At 40.8% G+C, this 21,411-nt stretch overlaps 1 protein-coding gene and 1 long non-coding RNA gene across 2 annotated transcripts; one reads left to right on the top strand and one right to left on the bottom strand.

Moving 5' to 3' along the window:
- The first annotated feature begins 1,729 nt into the window (after positions 1–1,729).
- Positions 1,730–20,082, top strand: LOC119889407. Its single transcript, XM_038700336.1, has 14 exons — positions 1,730–2,161; positions 3,495–3,610; positions 6,879–7,035; positions 7,220–7,412; positions 7,595–7,696; positions 8,059–8,160; positions 8,684–8,785; positions 9,344–9,610; positions 10,388–10,507; positions 10,737–13,248; positions 13,441–13,482; positions 13,570–13,677; positions 14,921–15,034; positions 19,584–20,082. The coding sequence occupies exons 2-14, from the start codon at positions 3,502–3,504 to the stop codon at positions 19,796–19,798; spliced, it is 4,143 nt and encodes a 1,380-aa protein (XP_038556264.1). The 5' UTR covers positions 1,730–2,161; positions 3,495–3,501; the 3' UTR covers positions 19,799–20,082.
- On the bottom strand, positions 16,115–19,588 carry LOC119889408. Its single transcript, XR_005442049.1, has 2 exons — positions 17,369–19,588; positions 16,115–17,205 (listed from the first exon to the last, which is right to left on the bottom strand). It is a non-coding gene; the product is annotated as an uncharacterized LOC119889408 (long non-coding RNA).
- Positions 20,083–21,411: the final 1,329 nt, after the last annotated feature.

The following is a 21,411-nucleotide window of genomic DNA, read 5'->3' as shown; positions in this document are numbered from 1 at the left end:
CCGGATGAGTACAACTTCAATAATTCCTTTTTGAGAACCCCTTTTCTTTTCCCAGCTTTATGAAGAAACCTGTAAATAGGTTAGTATACAATATCTTTTTAAAATCCTTTGTCCTGTGCCAGTAGGGTAGAAGAATTAGTTATTGTTGTCTTTTCTTGACAGGTGAGTAAACTTTAGTGATGTTGGTTAACTGTTAAAAGGGAATCATCTATTTTAAGAATTCACATGTTGCTCCTGCCTCAAGACAGTTCAGTCAGTATTTGGGAACACGCACCACTCCTAAAGTTAGAAATCAGAGAGAAAACCTTCTATTGGTGTAACTTTAATGTAAAACCTGGGGCGGCTCCATAGACAGTGAACAGAGCTCTGACTTTACGAGTCTATAAAATGCCTGTGGGCGCTCTTACACCCAAATCAGGTTTATATTCTAGCATTGCTAGATTATCTGAACTTAAAACCTCATAAGGGTGTAATTGTACAAACAAATGTTTTATGGGACCTGTTGATTGTGCGTAAAGCAGCCCCAGATTTTACATCTAAATTACATCACAGATTGGAGCTTTCTCTGATTTCTAACTTCAGGAGTAGTGCGTGTTCACAAATACTGTCCTGGGGCACAGGACCCACATATTTAAATTCTTAAAATGGGCGGCTCCCCCCTTTAGGATGTTACCACCAGGACTGAATTTTACAAAAAAAAAAAAATCATTGGTGTGATTCAAGCTATTGCGTGAATATTTTCTCCAGCTATACAAGGCTATGGAATAGAAAGTCTCAGAGGTGGAGTGCATACTCAGTGAAATCCACAAAGGAATACGGTTACATCCCTGACCTGCAACAAGCCATTGTATGACTACGACTGTATTCCCACACTGTAAACCCCAATAAGTTCATAGTACTCAAAACTTTTGTAGAAACTGATTACATAATAACTTTTGAGGAAAGTAACTTAATATTTTTAAGTTAGATTTTTTTAAAAGTTACAATCTAATCAAACTTAAAAAAATTAAGTTACTTACCTTTAAATGTTTAAGTTTGATTAGATTGTAACTTTTAAAAAATCTAACTGAAAATATTAAGTTACTTACCTTTAAATGTTTGAGTAAGATTTTTTAAAAGTTACAATCTAATCAAACTTAAACATTTAAAGGTAAGTAACTTAATTTTTTTAAGTGCACTATGCTTAAAAATATTGTTTAACACTCGCACATTTTTTGTTTCTCCATACTTCATTATTTTGATCCAATGGTACTAAAAAAATATGCTTGTGTATAACCCACAAGCTAATGAAATTTACAAGTTAAAACTACAAAAAAAAAAATTACTTCAGCTGTACATTTTCTTTTTTCTTTTATTCAGTCTTAACTTTTATACAAACATGTCAGAACATCAACAGCAGTCAACAGTTAAAACTCTGTTCTAGCTCAGGTGTCTAACCATGTGACTCAAGTCACAGTTTCACCACCTACCCAAAAGCTGTAAGCCTGTTAAGCAGTGAAATTTCTTAAAATATTTAGTTACAAACCTACATGGACACAGCAAATATGTATGTTTTAGTGTATGGTTGTGCATTTGTCTCTGTGTGTGTGTCTCTGTGTGTGTGTGTCTCTGTGTGTGTGTGTCTCTGTGTGTGTGTGTGTGTGTGTCTCTGTGTGTGTGTGTGTGTCTGTGTGTGTGTGTGTGTGTACTAACATTTGCGTCGGTGTGGGTTCCCATCGGTGGGAGCACATCCACCTAAGGAGTTCCAAAATCGGAGTGGGGCCCAAAATGGTGGGCCCCACTCCGATTTCAATTAAAATGAGCTCAGCAGCTTCCCCTGATGCTACCATTGCTTTTTTTTTCATTTCTAAAAAGTGGCCCGTAAGGTAGCAAAAAGTGGGTATGTGTGTGAAGGTGTGTATCGTCCAGCCTTTTTGTACCGGAAGTCAGGATATACACTTCCCGCGAAATCGAATACACACCGCGGGAATCTGAAACCTTTGGCCAATGAAATTACTGCACTGTACAATCAGCCGCGAATGTAAGGAAAACTGCGGAAATTGCACAAGAAGAAGAAGTAGACGAAGAAGAAGACTTCAAGGATAGAAGATTGAAGACAGAAGAAGACGGAGTGGTTGGACATCTGAATATTTTTACAAATACCGACCTCTTCATGCAACAGGTAAGCTAGGCATGGTTTTTATGGTGAGTTTATTTTGGCGTTATATCGTGATGTTTGCTACCTCGTTTAGCTGCAATGTAGCTAACGTTAGCGACATAATATTACTATTAGCAGTTGGCTTAACCTAATAACGTCACCACGGACATGACAGCGGGGCAGAGACAGGGTGCAGTGAAGTCCTGTCGTTAAAGGTGGAATCGGTTGTGAATTGTGAGGTTTTTATGGTGAGTTCATATTTTGGCGTTATATCGTGATGTTTGCTACCTCGTTTAGCTGCCATGTAGCTAACGTTAGCGACATAATATTACTATTAGCAGTTGGCTTAACCTAATAACGTCACCACGGACATGACAGCGGGGCAGAGACAGGGTGCAGTGAAGTCCTGTCGTTAAAGGTGGAATCGGTTGTGAATTGTGAGCAAGACCGGGCAGGACTCGCTGATGGAGGTTAGCCAGAAGCTAACGCAGGACTGAAGCTACGGTGCCGTGTTGGAGTCACTCAATAATAATCAATATCAAAGATGTTTTCAAAACAGAAGTTATGGCCGAACCTACGCACCACATGATGTTTTGACACTTTAAATAACAAAAAAATAACAAATAAACAAAGGTTTTTGAAAAGTTGTACATACACGGGAGAGGTACTACAAATATGCAGTATCCTTTTAGGCATTTAAACCCATTTTTGCCTGAAAAAATGCAGTCGAACAGAAAATTTAGGCGTCACGTCATTGACCCACATTTTTAACAAATAAAAACACATTCTTAAATTTCAGAGCATCACTGTGACTGATCAACTGATCAACAAATGTAGCAAGATGTGAAACCTTTGCTTGTTTAGACTCAATACTTCTAAGGGAAGTTTTCACCATCCTGGTGGTACCGGCCTACCCTGGACCCCCCCATAACCATCCATGCGCTTATGTATGAGGAAGGATGTGATGCTGCATATGTCAGTCAATGGTCATGTGGCAACGCCGCCATGCTGCTGTACCAGAAGTTAAGTTTGACATCCCTAGTTTAAATTGATTACGGAGTGTCTGTGCAGCACAACATGGTTATCATCTAACAAGTTAACTTCAACAGGCTCGGTCAGCTTTCAGTGTGCTCATTTCAGAATTTGCATATTTCATTAGCCCGTGTTTGATGTTAAACAATGTGCATCTTGCAATAGCAAAGCTCAGTACACAGTTGTTGCAGCGTCTATGTGTTTGTATGAATGTCTGTTTATTTATTTATTTTACATAATAGATTTTTTTTGTGACTTGCTATTTTTCAAAAACCTTTTTGTGAGATTTGCCTTGACTAAGTACGAATTACAATTATTTTCACAGAACCATTATGTCCACAAGGAGGAGGAGGAAAAAGCCTATAGACGATGCAAAGACATACATTCTGTCTTGCACTGACAAGGATGGGTTTATGCCGAGATTCATTGACCGTTACAAAGGTAAGTTGCAGAAGATTCCTTGACACAACTTGTGCATTTCAAAAGCAAAAAAGTATTATTGTTGATGTTAGGGATGAGTCGCGATCTTCGAATAGTCGGAACTGCGTGCGAAATTCGATCATAAAAAAGCATTTTCGAATATCGTTATATTTTGGCGCAATTCCTATGTGTTCTAAATTGACACCGCGCCTACATTCACAGAACACGCAGCTGGGTATTTTCCTGTCGGGGACACAAGGTGTCGTCAGCTAACATGAATGAAACACCCTACTGCGCGATCTAGGCTACCTGTGTTTTGTGCATAGTGTAAACAAACAACAGAAGAAGAGTATTGTCGTGACCGTTTACTCTGCGACCAACCATTTTAAATTATGCCAAGCAAAGCTCGCTGGCATACCACCACTCGGGGGCTGTTTACACTTCACTTCATATGTTTTCTGTGATCGGACAAGTGTATGTGCATCTGGTTGTTGAAACCACATATGTAAATGTTACTCCTCCCAAAAATGCACAAAAATAAACGTGTGAGAACGTGTTATTATAGGCTATACGTCATGTTATAGCTAGATATGACGACGCTACTGCAACACGGCGCAGCTGAGCATCTATTCATCAAGCCAACTTGCAAACTATCGCAAATCAAAGTGAAAGTAAGTCGCAGATGCTTAACACACAATCATCTTCATTAAAAGTAAAGAAACGAGATGATCTTACCAGCGCTGTTGCCACTCTCTCTTTGATGTTGACATTTTAGCTGACGATCAATAAAATGCAGCACATATCTTAACTCCATTAAATCAGTATATAGTGCAGGAGTTGAAAATCGGATTTATATCCGACACATTTATGTGACCAAGTGTAAATGGAGCAATGTACAGCCCCGTACAACAACGATGCATATAGCCACCTGAGATTCAAAGCTCCCGGCAGCAGCTTCATCCTCCCCACCAGTCATGGCTAGTTCGTTGGGTAGACTTGGCTAAGTTGCATGCTAGGCATCTGGCAATATAATTTCCCCGCCTGACAAAGTTAGTAATCTTCTGCTTGAGTGTCCCAGCTGTGCTCATTAGCAATTAGCCTCTGCGTTGTGGGCGGAGCCAGCGCTGCGGTAAATTATGAAAGCTAATACCAATATCTCTCTTCTTTGCACTGCAACCCACTACAGCACACAGGTGTTGATCCGCCATTGTCTTCTCTACTCCTCAGAACCTGAGCGGAGTGGGGCAGGAGCTTGTGGCCCCCCCAGAGTTATTACATCACAACTCCAGTCTGTTTTAGGCTGCCTTTTAGTGACTGCCATTGGTTCACAGCCATTTGAATGCAGAAATACTCAAAAATGCAATTTTGAGCTTAATTTTCTAAAGATATGTCCTCTAGCTTTAGAAAAATGCCACAAGAACATGTTAACAACACGAAAAACATGATTATCATCGGAGTGGGTCTTTAAAGCTCATTTGCACAATACATTATTTAACTAGTCTCTCTATTTGTTGTATATACGTTTGTTATATTGCTTTTCTGTGTCCTATATTTATTTTGTAAATCAGGAATACTTTCCGTTTTTTATATTGCTATTTAATATTTAGTTTCATGCCTTGCTGCAGCTACAATGTATTTTTCCAGTTTTGGATCAGTATAGTACATCTGTCTGTCTATGTCAAAAGTCTGAGTTGCATGATGTTCTTACGCTTCACTGGTGTTACCTGCACTAAATGGTACACGGCACTCTCAGTTTAAAGGAGTCATAACTTAGTATTACCTTGGATACCCACGCTCTATTATAGCCTTTCAGGCCCTTCTAAAAAAGAAAAGTGGAGAGCTCCTCTGACCCTTATTTCTGAAGGCATTATTGTCTCGCGAGATCTGATGTGATATTTTGGCTGTCATGGATGGTCATTTTAATAATGCAAAGGGGCGCGTTGATTGGTGGCAGGAAGGAGGGGGGTTGACACCGCAGGTAACTTCAGCATATCATTCCAAAATGACATCATGGCGCAAGTTGTGAATGAAACCGACCTGGCCGCGACCTACGGAATTCAACCGTACATGCACGAGCCAGACTCTGAATCTGAGCTGGAAAGGGAAGATGTAGAGTCGATGGAAGGACGTCTACATCAAGATGTCTCTGAATGGTAAAAACAATCATTTTGACTGAGACATTCATTATACCTTTTATTTAATGTAGATTACATTAACGGAGATGTAGTCTACTTTTTTTTATCAGCTTACAGTTGTTATTGAGATCAACGTTTGCTATCATGTGGTGTTTTTGCCTTGTTTCACGTTGTGGTTTTTTGGACATTCAAATTTGTGAACGATTCCGGTGTAAAATGATTAGCACAGACACCTAACGTTAAGCCAGTGGGAAGGGTTGTAGGAACCGCGTCATTAAAAATGAATTTAATCCACTGGTCCCTGACAGCTTGGTCCGTTCTTGGGAGAGAAAACACATTTAAGTTACATGTTGATTCTGGCAGTCAACAACAGAGCAACTCACGTGTGCACTACGTTTCTGCATCTTTCGCGACTGAATATGAGGGGGAGAGGGGCAGGGCGGGCTTCCTGCAGCATAGGTCTGCGGTGTCCATATATGGTATTTCCTGCCCCGTCTTGACGTCAAGTCGGGGCAGAAATTAAAATCTCGTATTTGAGTGCGCGTGCACGTGGGCTGGTTGACGAACCCAGGGGTAAACAAACGCTTCACTTTTAAATATCGGCTTCCCGGCCAGTGTATAATCGTTAGGCAATCATAACATACAATAGCCGTGTTTCCACTGTCGGGCCAGAGCCGGGCTGTGCTAGTTCACCCCTAGCGTGTTTTAGTGAAGCGCTGTGGAGCTTCTGGCCAGACAGTGGAAACGCAACAGCTGGTTTTGAGCCCGGTGCTCCTGGCCCGAGGCCATTAGCCCGGCTCGGCCCAGTTTAAAGCCCTGGCTCGCACTGGCCCGACAGTGGAAACGCGGCTATTGATTCTCGTGGAAAAGTGAAAATTACAGGTCATGACTCCTTTAAGGGAACCAAACAGAGCATAGACAGGACCTCAATGATGCATTGATGTGGATGGGTCTGCATCAAAAACATTTTATGTCCACAAAGTCTGATCAAAAAAGCACTTTACCTGTAGAGTGTGTATCACAACTGGGAGAGTGCTGAGCATTGTCTGCAGGTAATACACTGACTAGACGCAAGAACATCAACCTCACTTTGAAAATACTGTAGTATCTGTTTTTGAGCCAGAATGAAATGTTTAATTATTATATTATTGTAGGAAGAGGAGTGTTTGCCACACAACCCATTGAACCCGGGGACTTCGTGTTGGAGTACAGGGGTAAACTCCTCACACAGGAGGAATGCAAGTCAAGAAAATACTCAGAGATTGAAAGCACATTTCTCTTTGACTTTCAGTGGCAGAATCATCACTTATGGTAAACATTGAAAGATGGATGTTTTGTATTGATTTAGAGAAATTACGAGTTAACCCTGAAACAAAGGTTTAATACTTGATGAATGAGTTAAGCAAAAATACTCTTAAATTCTTTTGAAAATAACTCTTTCAATAAAACTTTTAAAAAGATGTAAAACTATTACCATTTTTTTGATACTTTTCAGCCTGGATGCATCTGAAGAAGATTTATCTCTCGGAAGATTGGTCAATGACAACCACCAAAATCCAAATTGCGTTATGAAAAAAATCATAGTTGACAACAAACCACATTTGTGCCTTTTTTCTCTGAAGAAAATAGAAATAGGAGATGAAATTGATTACAACTATGGTGATTCAAAATGGCCTTGGCGCTGTAAGGTGAGTTGGTTAGATTAAGTATAGAGATTTCTTTTTTTAAATTTTTTTGTTGCAAAAGAAAATTTTGTATTTCTCCAAAATTAACCATGTTTCCAATATTACTCTTGACTGTCTATGGAAATGCATTTAATCTTTGATCTGTGATGTGTGTTAAAATGAGTTCTTCTTTATCTGCAATCCAGTTGAAAAAAACCCAAGCTCCAGCCGCAGCAGAAGAGAATGAGACTAGCCCTGTTCCTCAGATGCTGAATGATAGACCTAACCCAGATCAGACCTGCACACAGGTAAAAGTACATTCAAACACATTCATCTATGCTGACATGTATCCATGACCCTATCCTAACCCTATCATGTGGGGCCCTTCCGTCCAGTTCTTACGGTAATTGTTTTTAATGCACTGTGGCAACACCTGACATGACCTCAACTGTGATTTTAACATTCGTAATTGTATACTGTGTCTGAGCTGTTAGATGTTTTAAAGCAATATTTTGATTTGATCCACTGCAAACTCTTGGAATAGACGTGAGCTGCTTTTTAGTCCATGCTCTCAGTTAAAGTTCAGTGCTGTTTCACCATTAGATGACCTTATTAGCCTGTGAATGTCTCTTCATACAGTTCTGAGTCTCTTCTTGTCTGTCTATTTCAGGTGAAAGGCCTTCAGACTCCTGCTGCAGCAGAAGAGAATGAGACCAGCCCTGTTCCTCAGATGCTTAACGATAGACCTAACCCAGATCAGACCTGCACACAGGTAAAAGTACATTCAAACACATTCATCTATGCTGACATGTATGTGGTGGTGTTCTATTACTAAAGTGGACCAATGCTTATGTGGCTTTATATTGGCTGTTAAAGGCCAGGTAATGTCACACACACCGGCATGTTTCCAGTCATGTTCTTATGGGGTCCTTCCATCTTCCAAATACATTTGTTTCTCAAGTCGCTCCTTTACACACTCGTATGTCTGTAGTCTGACCCATGTGGGGCCCTTCCGTCCAGTTCTTACGGTAATTGTTTTTAATGCACTGTGGCAACACCTGACATGACCTCAACTGTGATTTTAACATTCGTAATTGTATACTGTGTCTGAGCTGTTAGATGTTTTAAAGCAATATTTTGATTTGATCCACTGCAAACTCTTGGAATAGACGTGAGCTGCTTTTTAGTCCATGCTCTCAGTTAAAGTTCAGTGCTGTTTCACCATTAGATGACCTTATTAGCCTGTGAATGTCTCTTCATACAGTTCTGAGTCTCTTCTTGTCTGTCTATTTCAGGTGAAAGGCCTTCAGACTCCTGCTGCAGCAGAAGAGAATGAGACCAGCCCTGTTCCTCAGATGCTTAACGATAGACCTAACCCAGATCAGACCTGCACACAGGTAAAAGTACATTCAAACACATTCATCTATGCTGACATGTATGTGGTGGTGTTCTATTACTAAAGTGGACCAATGCTTATGTGGCTTTATATTGGCTGTTAAAGGCCAGGTAATGTCACACACACCGGCATGTTTCCAGTCATGTTCTTATGGGGTCCTTCCATCTTCCAAATACATTTGTTTCTCAAGTCGCTCCTTTACACACTCGTATGTCTGTAGTCTGACCCATGTGGGGCCCTTCCGTCCAGTTCTTACGGTAATTGTTTTTAATGCACTGTGGCAACACCTGACATGACCTCAACTGTGATTTTAACATTCGTAATTGTATACTGTGTCTGAGCTGTTAGATGTTTTAAAGCATCTTTTTGATTTGAATTTTGATGTTAAATATTTTGATTTGATGCACTGAAAACCCCAGTAATGGTCAATTGGACCATGGACCAATGCTCACGGGGCTTTAAAGTAGTCAGGTGACCTTTATTGGGTTGTAATTTATTACAATTTTTTATTGGCCAACCTTTCTAATTCCATACTTAATGAATTTTTGTTTATTTTTAGGTATTTACTGTCCAAGGATTTTCACTGGTTGATTATCCAGATAGTGATGAAACTGATGAGGATGGTATGGAAAACGAACCTCCCACCCCACACCTGGATGTTATTATAGGGCAGAATGATATTGGCCCAGATGTTTCAGATCATTTGTACGATTCAGATGAAACTGTTGTGAAAGAAACTTGTGATGAGGCTTCTCCAAGCAACCATTCCAACAATCAATCGGATGATGAACTTGTTCCACCACTGAGACGCACAAAAAGCATTCTGGTAAGCCCCAAAACACATTTTAACAATATAATTAACTTGTTTATGTGATAAATTTTTTGCCACTAGTAAGCGAATTTGAATTTTATATTTGAATGGGAATCATTTACTTTGAACCTGAATCGATTGTTTTGAACAATTGCTTTTAAAATCTGAATTTAAATGGACTCATTTGAAATTGAATCTATTGGATTGGCATAAACACCTGCAGGTGTGTGCTTTAAAAAAAAAAAAAAAAAAAAGATACAACGTGCCCAGTGATGTAGGCTACTGGTCAGCCAGCATACCGGGACAAACCCCGGTAGGGCCGGTCTCTGTTGCCAAAATCCGGTCGAGTCCTCGTCCTCGCCTGGTGCATTAATTATCAATTAAATAGAGATCACCAACAATCAATCAGTAATCATTTATTAGAGAAGCTCAACTCTCTCTCTTTTCTGACTGATTAAATTATTGACTAATCTCTCCCTCTCTCTTGAGTAGTTCCATGTCTACAGGAATGACACTATATCATTATGATGAATCATTTGCTGTGAAGTCATTAAATTTAACAATCAAATGCATGAAAACTGAAACGTTACTCTTTTTTTAATAATTTTGTCAACGTTTACTCCACCTGGAAGGCAGTTTGGACATGGGCCTCAGCAGGTGGATGGAGGGGTAATATTGGTCAATAATTTTCATAGGTGTCTAGCTCACCTGACAACCTCTGAATGGTCTCCCTATCAATAAAAAAATACAGCAATCATACAGCAAAATATCTCCATGTCTCCCTTTTTGCAGATGGATAGAGTACAAGATTTTACCCACAGTCTCTATGATTCAAGTAGTGACAGCGCAGAGGAGACTCCTTTTAAGTCTGAAAGGGATTCACAGAAACTGAGAAGAAGGTCTTGCCGTCCCGTAAGTCTTTTTTTTTGGGGGGGGGGGGTTACGATTGTGAAAATGTCTGTTGCTCTTGCTAGTGAGTCTGATGGGGATTCTTCTAATTTGTAAATTTACTTGTACTGAAAATGGTCCATACAGATTTTTCTTCATTTAGTATCCTGAGCCTGTTCAATCAGTATCCTCAGGTTTTTTATATTTAATGTTGCAAAAATAGTTATTAACAGATGTGTGTTTGTTTTTAAAGATTCAGATAAATCTCATGGAATCGGATGACTCAATCTCAGGTAGCGAAGATGAGTATATTCCAAATCCCATGGATGAAAGCACAGAAAGTGATAGCAGTATGGAATTAACCCTGGAAAAGGAAAAAAAGAACAAAGGTGCATCATCCAGTCAGAGCAAGTTTAAGCCCAGAGAGAGTGGAAGTAGATCCTCCAGAGAGAGTGGAAGCGAGTCCTCCAGACAGAGCAAGTCTAAGCCCAGGGAGAGTGGAAGTGGAAGCAAGTCCTCCAGACAGAGCAAGTCTAAGCCCAGGGAGAGTGGAAGTGGAAGCAAGTCCTCCAGACAGAGCAAGTCTAAGCCCAGGGAGAGTGGAAGTGGAAGCGAGTCCTCCGGTCAGAGCAAGTCTAAGCCCAGGGAGAGTGGAAGTAGATCCTCCAGAGAGAGTGGAAGCGAGTCCTCCGGTCAGAGCAAGTCTAAGCCCAGGGAGAGTGGAAGTAGATCCTCCAGAGAGAGTGGAAGCGAGTCCTCCGGTCAGAGCAAGTCTAAGCCCAGGGAGAGTGGAAGTGGAAGCGAGTCCTCCAGACAGAGCAAGTCTAAGCCCAGGGAGAGTGGAAGTGGAAGCGAGTCCTCCAGACAGAGCAAGTCTAAGCCCAGGGAGAGTAGAAGTGAATCCTCTAGTCATAGCCAATTTGACTTTAGCCAGAGAAGACTTTTGGAAAGATGTCATGATCCCGCACGAAGATTTCCAAATAGCAGAGTTGATGGGAATGAAAAGGAAATCGCAACATATTCTGAAAACAATGTTTCAGTGCCCCTGGAAGAAGAGCAGTATATCATTGTCAGTCCAACTTTAAAGAAAGATGATGGATCCAGAAGCTATAACAAGAAACATTTCTGTTTTTATTGCAGGAAGTTTGTCCAGAAAATGTCAAGACACTTGTGGCGTAAACACCAAGATGAATCGGATGTTGCGAAAGCATTCAGTTTTCCAAAAAACTCAAAGGAAAGAAAACTACAATTGGACTACATACGAAATAAGGGAAACTTTGAGCACAACAGTCATGTTTTGGAAACACAAAAAGGAAAACTAATCCCATGTAAACAACCGGGAAAAAAATCAGAGGGACATAAATTTGCACATTGCATTCACTGCTATGGGTTGTTCTCAAGAAGAGCAATGTGGCGGCATTTCAAGGTCTGCAGCTTCAAACCCGAAAGTACTAAACCAGGTAAAAATAGAGTTCAGGCATTGTGTGCTTTCGCTGAACCTTCTCCATCGGAATATACAGACGCGTATTGGAAGTTCTTGAGTGTAATGAGTCAGGACAAGATTGCAGTTGCAATTAAAGGAGACAACTGCATCCTCAATTATGGGTTCAGGTTGTTCAAAAAGAATGAGAAGATAGTGAGTCAACACCAGTATATACGCCAAAAACTGAGAGAACTTGGCAGGCTTTTATTGGAAGCTAAAAAAATCACACATGTGAAGACCATTCAAGAACTCATCAAACCTGAACAGTACTCCCAGGTTGTCAGAGCTGCAAAGAACCTATCTGGATTCAGTGAGGAAAGTGGCATATACCAATGTCCCTCTCTTGCACGCAAGGTAGGACACAGCCTGCATTCGTTGGCTATGTTTATCAAGTCCGAAGGACTGAAAAAGAAAGATAAAGAAACCATAAAAGATGCTGAGGAGTTCGCACAGTTGTATTTAGAGAGTTGGAGGTTTGATATTGCAGGCCAGGCATTAACCCAGCTTAACCGGGCCAAATGGAATGCACCGCAACTTTTACCTCTTACACAAGATATCCAAAGGCTACATTGCTATCTAGAAGAAAAACAGCAGCAACATCTCAAAGATTTAAAAGAACATCATTCATCCACAAATTGGAAGGAACTTGCAAAAGTAACACTGACTCAAGTTATGCTTTTTAATCGGCGGAGAGCAGGTGAAGTGTCCCGAATGCGCCTGTCTGCATACTTATCGAAGGACACATCAGAGGAACAGGGAGATGTAAATTTGGCCCTCACAGCGCTTGAGCAGAAGCTCTGCAGGCATTTTGTGCGAATAGCAATTGTTGGAAAAAGAGGAAGGAAGGTTCCTGTTCTTCTAACCCCATTAATGAGAGAATCACTTGATGCTCTTACTGAGAGCAGAGAAGAATGTGGGGTGCTAAAGGACAATGAATATCTGTTTGCATTGCCACAATCTGCCCATTACCTCAGGGCTTGTGACTGCATTAGGCAATTTGTCAGTGAATGTGCTGACATAAAAAATCCTCAAGCGCTAACATCAATTCAACTGAGGAAACATATTGCTACCCTGTCTACTGTTCTGAACCTCAAAACCACTGAGCTCGACCAGTTGGCAGACTTCCTTGGTCATAATATCGCTGTTCACAGGAAACACTACAGGCTCCCAGAAAGCACCCTCCAATTAGCCAAAGTAAGTAAAGTCCTCCTGGCAATGGAACAAGGACGCCTAGGAGATTACAAAGGAAAGAGCCTCGATGAAATACAAGTCGATGTGAATGGTAATTAACTTTATATTCTTGAAGGCACAATATATGACATTTAGTCTTCCGCATTCCGAAAACAACTATTTACCATGTAAAACAGGGCAGTAATGGTGACGGGATGAGAGATAATGCTACTGTTGTATACTCTTGCAGATTGCCCATAGTTTCAGCTTTCCAAACTCAATTTTTTATCAATTACCATTTTAGAGACCATTGACATGGAGGGACCTTTAGCAGAGGACATTGAAGGTATGTGTATACGATGTTCCTAAATTGATTTTTAAATGATCCGTTTTAGATATTTTGTGTATTGTATTAAGTTATTTCCCTCTCCAGATGTCAGTATGCTAAGAGATGATGGGTCAGACGATGAGGTCAGCATGTCATCCACGCAAGAATGTACCTCCACATCACAAAGTCAAAACCGGGGAGTGTCTGCAACCGGTGAGCTTGAACGCAATTCTTACCTTTCGTGCATTTCACACAGCACGTGGCAAAAATTTCAACATCAACAACTCCACCTCCCTTCTTTGTCCCACCCACCTCTTTCTCCTGCAACTCTGTCAGGAGACCTGTATGATGCAGAGGCTGCACAATCAGTCAAACACAACCCCAGTTTTAAAACTTAACACTGCGTCAGTACTGCCTGAAATTACAAGTAGCATTAACTTTGAGGTTAGCGGGAACCCACCTATTGCTTATAGGTTGCTCTAATCTCTCGGCACAGACTTCATACAGGGATAGCACAGCTACTCCAACACGTCCCTGTCACTACAGAACATCTGGAATGTGCGCGATTAGGTGATGCAGGACAATTCCCTGAGCACATTATCCAAGTCTGCTTCATGGCAGCAAACAGACTCCACGGTTGATCGCAGTGACCGCACTTGCACTGCAAAGGGTTGCCGACCCTCTCCTCACTGTCATCTCCGTCCGGAGCCGCTGCAGCTCCCTCAACCAAAAACGGGTCTCTCAACCCTCCTCCTCATCACTGGCTCAAACGCATATGCCATCGGGTTAGATGACATCTAATAAACTCATACAGCCTTGTCGTTAATTCTACTTGTAATATAACAACAGTCGCTTTCTGTCTGATGAAATCAGTTCATCTTATATTGTCCGACATACAATCTTTTCGGCGCACAGCTACTTCAGCACTAGTGGACTGCGTGGGACGGTCTGTCGTCCATACACTATATGAGGAAATATACTGCTTGAGGGCCACTATCCTTTAGGTTTTAGATGTTTCCCTGCTGCAACACACCTGATTCATTGTGCAGAGCTTGGCAACAAGCTGTTTGATCTATTTAATTTGAATCAGGTGTGTTGAAGCAGGGAAACATTTCAGACCTGCAGAATAGTGGCCCTTGAGGACTGGAGTTGCCCATCCCTGGGCTAACATGACAACTAATATTTTCACGTCACTAGTCACTTGAAAAGAATTTAGGACTATAGGAGACGGGATGAAATAAACTGTCTCTCTTTAAGAGACACAAATCCCATATACTGACTTCTTATTAAGTGCCTTGAGACGACATCTGTTGTGAATCAGCGCTATATAAATAAACTGAATAGAAAATTGAATTGAATATACTAAATTATTTTATAAAATAACACAACCACTGCACTGACGGCTATTACATATTTCATGTAGTGTATACTACAATAAAGTTATTTCTTTGTCCAGATGTCAGTATGCCAAGAGAAGAGGGGTCAGAAGATGAGGTCAGCATGTCATCCCTGCAAGAATGTCCCTCCACATCACAAGTCCAAAACCGGAGTGTGTCTGCAAAAAAGAGAGGTAAGCTTTGGGGCTTGCACTCTCTTTTGGGCCAGAGCTGCTCATTTATTTTTTAGGGCTTTTACTTTGCTTCCTTGACTCAACACTTGAAATATGTCTGTCCCTCCTTACTGTCCGGTGCCACAAGCCTGACAGTGACTTGAAAGAAGCTGTTGCAGGAACAGACCTTGTGAGCCTGCATTGTCGCAGGTTGTAGGGTTGGGGAAAGACTGGCATTATCACCTTTATATCAATAAGAAGTCTGTTGTATTTAAAAAAAAAAAAAAAATCTTTACACTTTATGGACTTACTCAGGAAAAATGCTTGCATTTCCTCCAACAACGGAGGTGTACAGTGACCAGTTGAAAAACTCGAACAACCTATAATCACCTTAAATACCTCCTAACTGTTAGTGTTCCTTCATCCAAGTCTCATTAAGCCTCCACATGCAGCTGACTTTATTAAATGACCTTTTAAAAGTGCCTTATAAATAGAAAATATTATCATTATTGTTTTTAGTATTATTATTATTATTTTGTGAAATGCAAAAAAGAATAAAATTGCTTTAAGTGAGAGAGTGTGTGTTTATACTCGAGTGTAGGGTAAAAGCATCCTGTTGCAGTTTCTTTTCCAGAATTATAATGTAATGCCGTCAGCAACACACAAAGAAAAAAGAATGCAATCAAAACCGTTAACTATAAATAAAGTTAAAAAGCAATACTAAACGGAATGCATCTGAGCAGGCACTCCTCCGTTGCTTTCTGCCTTTCGTTCACCCGTTGCAGCTCTTCCTTCAGCCAGTTGTCGGTCGTTCTCATGGTGGTTTTGGCAAAAGAGGGAGCACGGGGCTTGGAGAAGCTGGCAGCACAGGGGTTTTTCCACCGCTTCATGCACTCTTTCAGCAACGAGACCAAAACATCCGGAGACTTGTGATCACTCTGGCCAATTACAAGAGAGTACATCCACGTAGCTGCGTTTGCGTAGCTGGGCAGCACGTCAGGTCCGAAGAGGTGCCCATCAAGCTGCATAATTAAGGATTAATTTGCAGTGTTTTTGTTTTTACCAAACCAGTGTATAAAATGAATAATAATCTCAGTCATGTTATTATGAAGAGTTGTTTATTCCAACAAATAAGATCTTTATTTATTTACATTGTTAACAGTGCAATGTCTGCAGTGTTCTTTCGCTCTCCACTGAAATCTATGTGCTCAGTGTGAAGTCCACCTTTACTTATAGTGGTAATCCCAGAAACAGTTCCTGTCCTCTGAAAAACAGAGGCGGACATCACACTTACTGCATTGGGTATTGGTGTACCCTTTACTGCAATGTCTGCAGTGTCCTCTCTTTGTCTTCAGGGGGAAACGTCCAGTTTGGTCCATGCGCGCATCCATGGGCGGTGGTTTGCGTGACTTTTTAGAAGAGGGAGCCTTTGGACTTCCATCATCCATGTGTGGTCTCTTTCCACTATTCAGAGGGCTCCTGTCTCTGGGCTCTTGTTGATTGAAGATGGCCGTCCTCTCTTTGGCGTTTTCAGTGTTGTGTCCGCCAGATTAGAATATAAATGTATCAATTTATGTACATCTCAAATTCCAGTCTGATTTATCACAAACAAGGTAAATAGCACAAATAGATCATTACCGTAATGAGAGAGGAAGCCAGCTGTGCTTGGAACTTTCTCATATTCAGTATCTCCTTTGGCATCCTGAGAGCATAGGCTGTGCTGCTTGTAGAGGAGCCAGGCGTTGACCACAGCAAGGGTGATTGTGTGCCAGAAGATGTACATGTACCACCACCAGGATTTCAGTGCATACTTGTGTTTTGCTGTAAATGAGTCCAACAAATCCACACCTCCCATGTATTTATTGTAGATGCCCACAATGGAAGCCTTTCTAACGTCAATGTAGGTTTTGGCGGCTTTGTCCCAGTGTTGAATCTCCTGAACAGGTTCTGGTCCAGCGAAGTGTCACCGCCCTGTTGTCGTACCATTTGACAGCACAGATGTTGTTTCCCCTCCACTCTGTGGTCAAAGCTTCCTCTGCCCTTCTTCTTCAAGCTCTTCACATGTAAAGATTACAGTTGGGGAGATGCACTTGCCTGGCTGTTCCCACATAATGGATTCCTTGCTCAAGGAGCTTCACTACCAGTGGAACGGAGGTGAAGTAGTTGTCTGCCTAGATCTTCTTGTGTTGACCCTTTGGAAATGTGGAGGCAAGCTTCATTACAACATCACTGACAATCCAAGTTTAGATTTGACTCGTACATCATTGTTGCTCCCTTGGTAAACATCAAAGTCAAGCATCATGCTAGAGATTCCAGCTTTCACCCATACTTTAAAGCCCCATGAGCATAGATTACCTTGCATATACTTCTTGATGCTGCTGAACTTCCCGTTGAAGGGTATCATCATCTTGTCCATGGAATGTGCTCTTCTGGTACCACCTGCAGGCAGTTTTCTCTGAGTGAATCAAGCTGTGGTCTGAGTTTCCAGAGTTTGTCCCTCTTTTCAGTCTCTGGCACGGTTAAATTGTTTACAAAATGTAATGTTCCATCCTCAGGTACATGCCCAATGCTGCCTGTATTTCTTTTGTATTAGTGTTGACTGATCTTTCATCATTTTGAATGCTATACTCATTCGTATTTGTTGCCAGAGCTTGAACCAAATCTTCTGACAAAAACTTTTGGAAGTATTGCAGTGGTGTGTGGAGGGAGGTGACATCAACTGTGAGAGCTTGACCAGAAAAATCAGTGATGTCTGTCATGTGGCATGATGTATTTCTTTGATTGCCCGGGTTCAATATTCACATTAGCTGGACAATTGGTAGGTTCTTGGTTTTCTTTGTCCACAGAGACATCATTATCTGATTCTTCATCACTCGCATCAGTGTCGTCAAAATCTATGTCCACATCACTTTCTCCGTTTTGGATGATGGCAATTACATTGTGCACATTGTACCGAGGATTTCTCCTTGCTGGTGGCATTCTGAAATGGAAAAGATAAAATTGAAACAAATTTCCATTGTATATACAAATAGCACACATGCCTCATTATGACATGTTCACACTTTGGACTGAAGCAGCCTATTCACACATCTCACCGGTCACGCTATACCCTAATGGCTCACCTATAGTAGACTGTGATTGTAATCCTTACTGGAATGCATTCAGCGTCCAGTTTACAACAAAAACTAACAGTGATGAACATTTACACCTGTGTCAGAACAAAGCACCAGGAGCATCCCGCACAACTTGGAGGAGTGGCCAGGTGTCTCTTGCAAAAGAGATCTTGGATCTCAATGGGACAGACCTGGTTAAATAAAGGTTATAGGCCTAATGATAATAAGCTCTTTGACTATAAATTGATAAGAACATTTTGTTTATCAGTAGACTAAGAAAAGGCAGATTTGCACAAACAGAATTTCTTTGTTAGAAAGTCCTGCAGAATGTGATAGCAAATTATAATGTTTAGATATGGCAATATATCTTTCAACTTTAGTCTCTAATACAGTATAGAATATGTAATCCGATATAAAGCTAAAGGGTATAATGTTTAAATCCTGTATAATTTGTTGTTTACATTTTCATTTAAGTTCCCCTCAAGATGTTCCTTAGCCTGGGAAAACCCAGACAACTTCTGGCAAATTTAGATTTGCTCTGAAAGTTAGTCTGGCAAAGAGCGCATTCAAGTCCATTTCCAATCCACCGAAATCGCGGCACCAATCAGAAACGTTGGGGCGGGCTTTACACGATGACGACAGCGCTGGGATTTTGAAGCAGATTTTGTAGCCTACATTACAAAGATGGATGCCGCCGTCGAACATAACTCGTTCGGATCAGCTATCCCGTCTGTTTTAAGCGGTTTGAACGTTTCCTTTTTGTTAAAAACCGAGCAAAGAACAACACTCGGAGATGTTTCTCTGCCGGCCGCCGCTCTGCATACGTCATCTCCTTCATCGCTCTGATTGGTTTTAGGCCTACCCGCGACGTCCGTTGGAGACGCCCCTCTGGAAATGATTTGTCTATGACGCTTTGCCAGACCATAACTCAGTTACAACTGAGAATGGTCTGGTTTTAACCAGGCTAGATGTTCCTCTTAAATACAGGGCAATTATGACTGCCACTCTCATCCAACATTGTAATATCGCAACATTTATAAAACAAGCTCTAAACAAAATGTAGGGCATATTTTCAACATTTACTGTACATGTCCTTGTTCTAGACACTGTAATAAACACAGAAAAACATATTCCAAGCATTTTACTTACTTCAAGATGAATCCAGTCCAGTAAATCAAAGGGATGTTGCTTGATCAGAAAGTTGTAGGATGTGTCACTTCTTGACTTAAGGGGGGTGGGCTTTGTATACAAATCCTGGATCCAATTACATGGTGGGAATAAAATGTAGGACCCACAGATCATATTGATGTAGTTGTATAAACAAAAAAGACAAAAGGGGTTTTGGGAAATAACCACAATTGTTGTAATTCTGAAACAGTGGGTCTTACAGGGTTAAGTAAGATTAAAATTTCTTTATAAAAGAAAACCTACAATGTTTTGTGTTTTTGCCTACATAGGAAAACAAACAGCCATCAAAAGAAGCTGGACCCCAGACGAGTGTGCTGCAGTGGACACACATTTGAGGAGATTTATTGTAAGGAATCAAGTTCCTGGTAAAGAAGAGTGTCAGCGCTGTATTACTGCAGAACCTCAAGCTCTCAGAAACAGAGACTGGAAAGCAGTTAAATATTATGTTAAAAATCGCATTACAGCCCTGAGAAGAAAAGTCTAGTGTGAAAGCACCTAATGGAACTGAGGTAAAACCAAAACATTAGAGGTAGGATCTTAAAATGTTTTGTCTTTGGTTGTGTTCTGTTGTAACCTTGTTGTTGTTGTTGTTGTTGTTGTTGTTGTAGGGGTTTGCTCAGGTTTTATGGCTGTCCAGTGGCCAACAAATATACACATTTCACAGATCTTATTTAATTTTATTTTTTATTTGATGGATGTAGGATGGATGTTCGAGAGATGAATGGATGTAGGATAGATGATTGATGTTTGATGGATGTAGGGTAGATGATGGATGGATGGATGTTGACCGGATGGATGGATGGATCTTGAATAGATGTTGGATGGATGTTGACCAGATGATGGATGGATGGATGGATGGATGTTGACCAGATGATGGATGGATGGATGGATGTTGACCAGATGATGGATGGATGGATGGATGGATGTTGACCAGATGGTGGGTGGATGGATGGATGGATGTTGACCAGAGGATGGATGGATGGATGGATGATGACCAGATGGATGGATGGATGGATGGATGGATGTTGACCAGAGGATGGATGGATGGATGGATGGATGTTGACCAGAGGATGGATGGATGGATGGATGGATGTTGACCAGAGGATGGATGGATGGATGGATGGATGTTGACCAGAGGATGGATGGATGGATGGATGGATGGATGTTGATGGATGGATGGATGGATGGATGGATGGATGTTGACCAGAGGATGGATGGATGTTGACCAGAGGATGGATGGATGTTGACCAGAGGATGGATGGATATTGAGGTTTTCTTATTTATTTTAATACATTTTTTTATTTATTTTAGGGCCTGAACACTGAAAGTGTGTGGGCATATGTTAAATATTTCAAAGGATTTTTCATTTCTTTAAATATCTCTGTATCATGATTTCAAAATTTGAGGCTTCATTGGAAAGAGAACCTAGTGTTAACATGATATTATGGATGCAGTCCAATGAAACATATAAACTGTTGGGTTTACATAAAAGTTCAGGCTGATGTTGTTCAAACATTGAGTGCAGATTGTACAGACCTCTAGACATTAAATTAATAATTTGTTTTAATCATTTCATAAAAAGTTTATTGACTGACAACTGTGTGGCATAAACTGTCATTACAATAAAATTGGTCATTTCAGTTTTGTCATAAAACTGTCTTTGAAGCCGTATGTCTTGTAATCTGTAAAGGCAGATGGAAAGTTTCACATGTATACATAATTACTCATTACAAAAATAACTATTTTAGTCCAAAATAAGGAAACTGGGAGTAATAATAAAGGCTGGTGTCAGCAGCTGCAGATAGTGACCTTGGGCCCCATTAACATATAAAAACTTGGTATGTATGTGTGTATGTGGGCGGACCCCACAAGTCAGCAATCCTAGAAACGGCCCCCACAAAGGGCCAAATACCTTTTTTGACAAAACTTTTGAAATTTGTCAAATTGAAGTGATATTAATGATTGAGATTTTTTTTTAGATCTAATGTTGTTTTTTACAGCAGTGTAGGACCACTGGAAAGGGTGGATCCCACAACGCATAAAAAAACTGGTGGGCCCCATCAGGGAGCCTGCGTCAGAATGTGTGTGTGTGTGTGT

The sequence above is a fragment of the Micropterus salmoides genome, unplaced genomic scaffold (genome assembly GCF_014851395.1).
Source record: "Micropterus salmoides isolate LMB-PRFRI ecotype aquatic unplaced genomic scaffold, ASM1485139v1 Ms_hic_scaffold_5, whole genome shotgun sequence".
Lineage (NCBI taxonomy): Eukaryota > Metazoa > Chordata > Actinopteri > Centrarchiformes > Centrarchidae > Micropterus > Micropterus salmoides.
This window is presented reverse-complemented; position numbering and strand designations above follow the sequence as displayed.